This window comes from Orussus abietinus, unplaced genomic scaffold (assembly GCF_000612105.2).
Source record: "Orussus abietinus isolate OABI.00-Male unplaced genomic scaffold, Oabi_2.0 scaffold882, whole genome shotgun sequence".
Taxonomy (NCBI): Eukaryota; Metazoa; Arthropoda; class Insecta; order Hymenoptera; family Orussidae; genus Orussus; species Orussus abietinus.
In genome coordinates, this window is record NW_019395027.1 from 1 (window position 1) to 10,364 (window position 10,364).

The 10,364-nt window shown below is 31.1% G+C and overlaps 4 protein-coding genes across 4 annotated transcripts; 2 read left to right on the forward strand and 2 right to left on the reverse strand.

Moving 5' to 3' along the window:
- Nucleotides 1–19: 19 nt before the first annotated feature.
- Nucleotides 20–1,727, reverse strand: LOC111674196 (ATP synthase subunit a-like). The gene is given in 1 exon segment (XM_023433610.1): nt 20–1,727. A coding segment is annotated over 1 exon segment (672 nt). The 5' UTR covers nt 1,301–1,727; the 3' UTR covers nt 20–628.
- A 4-nt stretch (nt 1,728–1,731) lies between these two features.
- Nucleotides 1,732–2,648, forward strand: LOC111674195 (NADH-ubiquinone oxidoreductase chain 5-like; the record flags this gene model as incomplete). Its single annotated transcript, XM_023433609.1, is given in 1 exon segment — nt 1,732–2,648. A coding segment is annotated over 1 exon segment (917 nt), but the record flags the coding sequence as incomplete, so codon positions are not given.
- Nucleotides 2,649–3,131: 483 nt separating this feature from the next.
- Nucleotides 3,132–4,863, reverse strand: LOC111674193 (NADH-ubiquinone oxidoreductase chain 2-like). The gene is given in 2 exon segments (XM_023433607.1): nt 3,132–4,233; nt 4,825–4,863. Coding segments are annotated over 2 exon segments (1,050 nt in total). The 3' UTR covers nt 3,132–3,222.
- Nucleotides 4,864–5,633: 770 nt separating this feature from the next.
- LOC111674194 (NADH-ubiquinone oxidoreductase chain 4-like) lies at nt 5,634–6,311 on the forward strand. Its single transcript, XM_023433608.1, is given in 3 exon segments — nt 5,634–5,679; nt 5,682–5,946; nt 5,978–6,311. Coding segments are annotated over 3 exon segments (645 nt in total).
- Nucleotides 6,312–10,364: the final 4,053 nt, after the last annotated feature.

Below are 10,364 nucleotides of genomic sequence, written 5' to 3' on the forward strand. Positions count from 1 at the left end.
TGAAATCCGGTTATTACAAAAAATGATGACCCGAATACAGAGTCAGCGATTGTAAATGATGAAGATCAATATTCTATATATTGTACATAGGAAAAGTAAATTCCAAGTATTAATGTAATTAAAAGTCTAATAATTGATTCGTTTTTTGCTCTATTAAGGATTCTATGATGGCATCATGTTACAGAAATTCCTGAACTAATAAGAATTGAGGTATTAAGTATAGGAATAGAATATGGATTAAAAATTAAGATATTATTTGGTGGTCAAAATAATCCAATTTCTATACTTGGAGCTAGAGCTATATGAAGTAATATTCAGAAGAAAGAAATAAAAAATATAATTTCGGAAATAATAAATAGGATTATACCTATTTTTAATCCTCTATGAACTTTAATTGAATGAAATCCTTGAAATGATCTTTCACGGATAATATCTCGTCATCATTGAATGGCTGAAATAATAAGAGATGTTGATCTTAATATTAAGGGTAGTCAATCTCTTGATAAAAATATTCATGAGGCTCTAATGGCTAGATTTATTATATTTACTGAGGCTATAATAGGTCATGGACTTACTGAAACTAGGTGGAATGGATGTATTATACAATTTGATTTAAAAAAGTTATTCATTAATTTATAGATTCTTTACAATATAATGATGATAGAATAGAGAATACATATGATTGAATAATAGCTACACTAATTTCAAGAATGAATATTAAATTTTGTATAATTAAAATGATAGGAATTAAAGTAATTCTTGATCTTATGGTAGATCTAATTAATCTAATTAGTAAATGACCAGCAATTATATTTGCTCTTAGTCGAACAGAGAGAGTGATAGGTCGAATAATATTACTAATTGTTTCAATGATAACTATAAATGGTATAAGTAATGTAGGGGTTCCTATAGGAACCAGATGAATTAACATATGTCAATAATTATTAATTCATCCAAATAATATGAATGAAATTCATAGAGGTAAAGCTAAAGATAATGATATTGTAAGATGACTAGATCTAGTAAAGATATAAGGAAATAATCCTATAAAGTTATTAATTATAATTAATAGGAATAGAGAAATAAAAATTAGAGATCTAGATTTAATAAATTTAATTGTCTTGAGTTCTTTAATTAAAAATAGAAGAATAATATTTAATGATTTAGAGTAACGAGATGGAATAAATCAAAAGGGTATAGGCAGTAATATTAATGTCAATAGAGATCTTGATCAGTTTAAGGATAAACTATTAGATGAAGCTGGATCAAAAATTGAGAATAGATTAGTTATCAAGTTCATTTAAAATTAAATATCTTTATATTCTTAATTGAGTGATTTATTTTAGTTTTATTTATATTGAAATATGTATATAAAATAATTAGGTAGAAGATTAATAGAAAATAAATATAATTTATTGATCAGATAATAGGAGATATTTGTGGAATAAAAGAATATTAGATTTAGTAATAATTTAAAATTGACAATTTTATGTTATATTTAACTAATTCTTTTTCATTAGAAGTATATTTATACTATGGTTGATTTAAGAGATCAATACTTAAATTTCAGTCATCTAATGTTTATTTAAATTTTAAGTATGAAGTTGATTCATTTGATGAATTTACAGTATTTTACTGATTCTACTACAATAGGTATAAATCTATGATTAGCTCCGCAAATTTCTGAGCATTGACCAAAATATAATCCTGGCCGTTGAATGAGAAGACTTNGAATTTATTTATTAATTCGTTATAATTTAATTTATATAAGAGATTTTAGGAGTTTATATCTTTATATATGTATGTTAACTATAATATTTGCAAGATTATTTTGTAATTATGAATATGATTTAAAAAGGATTATTGCTTTATCAACTTTAAGACAATTAGGATTAATAATAAGATTTTTATTTATTGGAAATAGAGTTCTTACTTTTTTTCATTTAGTTATACATGCTATATTTAAAGCTTTATTATTTATGTGTGCTGGTTATATTATTCATAAATTAAAATATCAAGATATTCGAATAATGGGATGTCTTGGAAGGATTTCTCCATATGTAATGAGATGTTATATAATTTCTAATTTTTCTTTATGTGGATTAACTTTTTTGTCAGGATTTTTTTCTAAGGATATAATTTTACAGTATTTATTAATGGAAAATTTGAATATAACTGTTATTTTGATTTTTTTTATTTCAAGAGGTTTAACTGTGTCTTATACAATACGAATATTATATTATTGTGTAAATGATGAAACTAAGAGAGATTTATTACCTTTATCAAAGGATACATTAGGATTAATGTCTTATTCAATATTAATATTAACTTTGTGTAGAGTTATAATGGGTAAATATTATTATATAATAATAATATTTGGGGTATATATTTATATTAGATCTATGATAATAATTATTATTTATCCTATAATGTTTATTGGTGGTTTAATGGGTTATTATGTATTTAATTATAATTTTTCTTATTTTGGGGTAATATATTATTTTTCTAGTTATTTGGGTTCTATATCTTATATGTTAAATATAGCTATTTTTTTCAATAAAATTATTTATTATTTGGGGGGATTAATAAGACTTAAGATGGATAAAGGTTATATAGAAATATATGGTTCAAATGTTAATATTAAATAAATATGATTTTTATATAATTAATACAGTTATATCTTATTTTTATTATTTTGTATATGTTACAATTTTATTTAGAATAGTTTAAATTTAAATAGCTTAAATTTTAAGAGTATAATATTGAAGATATTACGGTGATTATAAAATCTTTAAATATTTATGAATTATATGTAATAATTATTTTTTCATTGAAAATAAAAAGTTTTGAATAAACTACATAAATAGAAATAAAAATGGGTTTAATCATTTATTATAAAGTTAGCGGCTTTAATTATTATTATTTCTTTAATTGGATTTTATAATCAATTAAGTTATTAACAATAACTTACCTCTAATTTTGGTTTCAATTAAATAAGGTAAATATGAATTACTTAATTTAGGTCGAAACTAAATACATTAGATATGTTACATATAATTTTAATTTAAGATAAATTGTTTTCAATAATTTTTAAATGCAAATTAAATGTTATTTTTTTTTAACTACTATCCTTAATTTATTTTACTCATCCTAAAGTTCCTTCTTTTCATTCAGCTAAAAGTCCTCATATAAGAATTGTTAAGATAATAATAATGGTGTTGATTATAGGTAAAGAGGGATTTGATAAATTAAGTGATGGAACAATTGNATTGGGATAAGAATAAAATTTAATGTTAATATTGTAAATATGGTTAAAGTTATATTAGGGGGGGATGAAAAATTATATATATATGGAAATATTTTGGAGTTACATGAATATATAATAATGATTGAATAAATAACTCGTATATAAAAAAATAGATTTAATAATGATGATAAACATAAAATTAGGGATATGAATATGTAACTATGATTGGTTAAAATTAAAATTGTAGAGAGTTTAGGGATAAATCCTAATAGGGGAGGCATTCCTCTTAATGAAAGAATTATTATAGAGAATGATAAATTAAATATATAATTTTTATTACTTAAAAATGAGTTAGTTTGATAAATGAAGGATGTATTTATATTTAAGAATACGTTTATTACTCTGATTGTTAGTAAAAAATAAATAATAGTATAAAAGTATATGTTGTTTTCATTAATTAATATATTTATTAGAATTCATCTAAAGTGACTAATTGATGAGAAGGCTATAATTTTTTTTAAGGAGATTTGATTTAAACCTAAGATTCTTCTAACTAAAGATGAAATTACAATAACAAAAATAATAAGTTCAAATATAGTAAAATAAGATATAAGAAGAAGGGGAGAAATTTTTTGTCATGTTGATAGAATTATACAGTTAGATCAACTTAATTTAATTATAACTAAGGGGTATCAAAAGTGGAAAGGAACTATTCCTAGTTTAATTAATAGAGAAATATTTAATAATATAACAAATAAAATTGAATGATTAATAATAAGAATTGATGAAGAAAAAAGAAATAGAGCAGATCTAAATGATTGAATAATAAAATATTTAATATTAGTTTCTGCATTAGTTGAAAAGTCAGAGATTAATCTAATAAAACAAATTAGGTTAATTTCTAGACCTATTCATGCAAGGAATCATGATTGAACAGAGATAGATATTAATGAGCTAAAGATTAAAATAGGGAAGATTACTGTTGAGTTAAATCAAATTAGAGTGGGTTTAGGGGTAAATTTTATAATTAATAAAGATATAATTAATATATATGATTTATTTTATCGAAATAATCCTTTTGTCAGGCACTTTATAAATAAGTGATTAATATATTTAAGTGTAAACATGCACATAGAATTTTGGTATCTAAAGGAACAAGTTATTTTTGTTAAATGTAAAATAATAAAGTGATTTAAATATATATATATGATATTGATTTAGTAAATCAAAAGTAGTTTTGGTAAAAAAAATTAGATTATAAGGGCAGCACACGGTGCGATCGCGCGACCCTGCACGTGAGCAATCTCCCAACTCATCTCTGCAGAGACGAGTTGAGAGATTGTTCACAGGCTGAGTCGCGGTATCGTGTTCTATGCTGCCCTCGGTGGAGAATGCAAGTAGCTCATGCACTTGCCCTCAAAGGCAGCCTAACTCAGGGATCCAACCCATCTCTGAGTTGAGCCGCCCACTGGAGGGTATCAGGTGGCAATTGCGTGATCGCGCAACCGTACCCGTGAGCAATCTCCCAACTCATCACTGATATCAAACATCCTTTAACGTTTTTTAATATCTCTTACCAACAAGGTCAGCAAGCTCTGCAGCGATGAACTATCCATGATGACTTAAAAAAAACGGACCCTGTTAAGGGCGCTCACCACTTCAGCGATTTTGCAGGGCCTCACGGGGACAACGATTCCGAACGTATTTCTAAACCGATCGAGCTTAACGAGTGCTCATATCGAAGATGAAATGTTGACCTGTGTTTATATGGGAGCGATTTTCGATAAGTGGTCATTATCATATAAAAAAAGTGCAACGACATAATTTCAATGCCCTTTTAACTAGGAAGGAGGTGCTTGATCGAAAATCGCTTCCATATAAACACACGTCAACATTTTATCTTTAAAACGAGCACTCGTTGAGCTCAATCGGTTGAGAAATACGCTTAAAATCGTTGTCCCCGTGGAACACCTTTTTCAGGATTTTCAAGTTTCTCGCGAGGAATTTGGGCATTCCTTAGCAACCGTTGCCGACTCTAGGCGGAGCGTCCAACTGGCGTGTGCGTGCGGCCGAGTGTCACACACGTTTCGGCGCCTAGTCCAGAGGCGTCTAGCCGTTGTGTGAGTTGTATACGTGCAAAATACGCACACATTTTTCGCCCGTTGCTAAACACTGCCCATTACGCGTCGCGTCTCCCTCATCCGAGCGAGAAAGTACGTTTTGGTTACCTCCCACCGAATTCGATGCTAATGCCATCTAGCGGTGGAAGTCATCGTCCCCACTTGGTGGTGAACGCTGTTAAACAGTTTTTTTCAAGTCAAATGTGCAATCAAAAATTTTAACAAATTCTTAGCATGCACTTTTACGTGTGTAAGTTGTGGCATTAATGATTTTAGCTAGATCAATATTGTTTTTAATTGATTATTATTCTAATTTTTTTTATTTATGTTAATTGTATTAATGGTGTTTTTAACGATAACTTTTTTTTTTATATTTTTTTTTTTTTTTTAGTGTAAATTGGTCCCTACTTTAATTTTAATTTTAGGGTGAGGTAGACAGATAGAACGAACTCAAGCAGGTTACTATATAATTATATACACTTTATTTTCTTCATTACCTTTATTGTTTGGTTTATTGTACTATAATAGATTATATGGATGTATTATAATAGATATGATACACTTAATTAGAACTGAGATTAGAGGCTTTTTTTATTATATAATTTATATAATGGCTTTTTTTTGTAAAATTACCTTTATATGTTGTTCATTTATGATTACCTAAGGCTCATGTAGAAGCACCTATTTCAGGATCAATGATTTTGGCAGGGGTTATATTAAAGTTAGGGGGATATGGTATATTTCGTATTGTTAATAGAATGCCATCACTTATAATTGAATATAATTGATTTCTTTCTTTATTTTCTTTGATGGGTTCGTTGTTTATTAGATTAATATGTCTTCGTCAGGTAGATTTGAAGGTATTAGTAGCTTATTCTTCTGTAGTTCATATAGGTATTATGATTGGAGGTATATTAAGAATAAGTACGTTTAGTTTCTCGTAATTTCTAACGGAACAGAAAAAAGAACGTTATTAAATAAAAACTTAAATTCGCGTTTTCATCTGGAACGAGCGTCTCAAAAAACTTCAGGGTTGGAACTTGGCAAATTTTGTTTATTGGTAGCAAGGTAATAATTAATTTATGCAATGTTTAATTCGGTGTAGGAGCACTTGTCTGCACAAGCTTATCCGGGTATATTCTTTCATCAACATTCGTATAATAATTGTTTCAAAACTATTTTACGCAATGAACGCTAAAATGTTAGCGGTAACTCGGAGAAAGTATTAAAATTCACAGAGATATACAAATTCGAAACATGTACGCCACGCTTCAAATATTACCTCTCCTGTAATTATATATCGTATAATTACCTATAATTACACATACTCATTATTGGTCTATAGAGTTTCATGTCCTGTCCTGTAATTATGTATCCGTGTAATTACCTATAATTACACATGCTCTTTATTGGTACACAAAGTTTCATACTCAATGTCGTGATTATATTTTGAAATTTACGGAGTACGATAAATTAATGAAAAATGACGTTGAAAAAGCCTTTGGAACCATAAAAGATCGATGATTAGAATTTCTTTTCTCGGTTGAAAAATTATCCGGGAGAAAGGACTCAGTAATTGTTAACTAAAAAGGACTTACAAGTAATAACTTCACAACATATCCAACAACGACTCATTACTTTCAAATAATTTCGAAAGCTAGTGGTCACAAACATATGATTAGCGGTAGAAAATTACCGCAGCACTAATTGGTATAATAACATGAAAGCTTTTTTTTTTTTTACGAACACAGCTTCATAAAAAAGACCAAGCTATTTCCTTGAAAAAAATATGAATGATGGCATGCAGGTTATTCGAGCAACTATTGATTACCCCGGAAAATGAACGAAAGTTCCAGCAAGGCGAAAATGAAACGGAAGGTCTTAAAGTATCGATTTCTCAATTTTTCCTCTTTTTATTAAACCTCGTTACCTCCTCTCGAAATGGATCATAGGAGCATCGAGACCTGGAGGAACGGGACCAGCCATTCGGTAGAATGCTTAACTGCCGTCTTTACGACCAATTATTTTCAATTATTCTACTATATTCGCGTTCGCGCAAGATCAAGCATCTAGATCTATGCTCCGATTCGGTATGAATATATTGAGATCGCGCCAGAAATCCTTTCGAGGATGTTTGAAAGCAGCGATTCAATGAATTTCGAAGAATATCCTTTCGAACCCTGAAAGCGATGGGACCGAATCTCGCACCGACATATCTCTTTCGCACTTGTGAGACGCGACACATATCTCTTCGACCCCTTTACAAGTGTAGCGTTGTAAGAGCAATATGTACCTGCGTGTACATACATGTACCCTACCGGGAGTCGGATACTTCCACGTACGCACATAAAATCAGCACCTACACGAGACCGGCAATATCCGCTAAACGCGGGGACATAAACGACGATCGAAGCTTGCATATTTAAGGTGAGGTGAAACACGTCGAGGAACTTGATCGACGTCGGTAAAGAAGATTTTTCTACATGCCTACGTTGTCGACGTTTGTTTTTAAATTGACAGCTGTATCGAATTATATCGGATATTGTACCGAATGGCATACTCCACCTGTCGTTTTCGTACAATAAATATCAAGAAATCGAAGTAAAACTCCAGAAATCCTCTGAATTCATGCTTTCTGGGGTCCTAATTGACTGCAGAGGGACCCCCTGCGCCATCTGTGATTTCCAGGTCAATTAAATTTTCACTCCGAGACCTCGTATTCCCATCGTTTTGGCATAGAAGCGCATACAACACTTTTTTTTGGCTTTATCTCGTACAAATGCGAGTTTATCGATTACCAGAGTGTTCTAAATTGTCGTAAAATTGTCCTGACCCTTTCGTTTTTCATATCAGAGCCTTCTATTATTTTATATTGATCGCAATATAAGAGCTCAACGCCATTCTGGACCCGATGTGGGCTAAGTTAAACAATTTTTTCAAAAATCCAAATTTTGAATGTGTCAGGACAATTCTTAGATGATCAGGAGTGACGTGTCAAAGTTCCGGACAGTTTGATCTAATACCCTTAAAAAAAGTGTTCTATTCGAATCGGCTGATTTGAAGGGAGTTTCACTTCACCTTAAGGGGATGTGAAAGTGGCATCCGAAAGCTCAATCGTTCATAAAAGTTTTCAACGAACTGGGTGTCTCAAATTGTTTCATACTTTAAATCGTGAATATGGAGATCCTAAGGTAGGTCCTGAAACTCGCAAAATTTCATTTCTTATAAATTATTTTTAAAATACCTGTAAACAAATGTGAAAAGAATTGAAATTTCATGAGCTTCAGGACCTTCCTTATAATCTTCCTATTCACGTTGTAAAGTCTCAAACTATTCGGTAAATCGAGTTGGGAGAAATGTTTTATAAACAAAACCTCATCGATGCCACTTTCACGCCGCCTTAACACGTAATAAAATGCCTTCTCACGAATGTCCATTGGTCTTCCGAGCTCCTCGTTTCGGCGCTCGGTACGTGTACATAGCTACTGCCGTATGTGCGAGCATACGTTTCAACGAGTACGCACGAAAGTCCGAATTTATGCCATTCGGTGGCTCCAGTCAGACGAGTGCGATGACGACGAGGAAGCACGTAATACCTCTTCCGTTATCGAGATCCTTATGAATTTTGGCAGCCGAGAACGAGGATATCGCGCCTGGCACTATCGGCCAGAAACCTGTAAATAACATGACGCGTATGGAAACTAGTCCGGCTATCTTACGGACATGTCCAGCAGGCATGATTTCGTATTCAGTCGGGGTACATACAGGGAGGACTGCCCGCATCAGAGGATACGCTCGTATGAATTACCTTAATTTCGTCTTTCCGATTGCACGCTCCTATCGAAGTAGGGATAGACCTGCGGGTTCTTCCGATGCATTTGACGAAAAGAAAATTTTACATTTCATATATCCCTTCCTGCATCGCTGCCTTTTTATTTACACGCAGAAAAATAATATTGTAATCATTACATATGCTCGCGAGTAAAAGTACTGTTGTAACCTTAACAACAATTATTGTAGATATAATTACAATTTTTTTTCCTTTTAACCATTGCTGCTGTACCACCAACTCAAGAATTCTTGCAAATAAATTGTAGTTATATTTGCATCTGACAGGGTTACATGCATAACATTGGAAAGTAAAAATTACACGTATGAAGGCACGGGTAAAAGTGACCATCACAGTTGTAAAATTGAAAAGCAAGAACTCTATTGAAAACCGTATAATATACCGTAGCACTAGTAATTTTTACAAGCGTGAACTGTTATTGTTCCTATTGTGCGTTTAAGACAGCGCGAGAAGCATTCGGGTCGTGACATGCATTAGTTGCACAGTCCTGCGACCTGTTAGTCTCATTTTGATTTCGGTAGCCGCATCATTCGGTCCTCTTAGAAATTCGGTTTTCAATCTAATTTAAGATCGAATTTTAGTTTTTCAATTCATTGAAGATAGAAGAATAATATTGTAATCATTACATATGCTCGCGGGTAAAAGTATCGTTGTAACCTTAACAACAATTATTGTAGATGTAATTACAATTTTTTGCCCTTTTAACCATTGTGGCTGTAGGACCAACTGCAGAATTCTTGAAAATAAATTGTTGTTATATTTGCACCTGACAGCGTTACATGTATAACATTGGAAAGTAAAAATTACACGTATAATGGCACGTGTAAAATTTAAAAACAAGAACTCTATTGAAAACCGTATAATATACCGTAGTACTAGAATTTGTTACAAGCGTGACATGCATTAGTTGCGCAGTCCTGCGAACTATTAGATTCATTGCGACTTCGGTAGCCGCATCATTCGGTCCTCTTCGAAATTCGGATATCGACCTAATTTAAGATCGAGTTTTACTTTTTCAATTCACTGTAATAGTTTGATTATGTGACTACATGGATGTCTTTGTAAAAACTGAACTTCAGGAGTCTCATCTGCTGAACGGGTACGTTTACTCAACATGTTTACTGATCAGGCCATTCTGATCGCCATT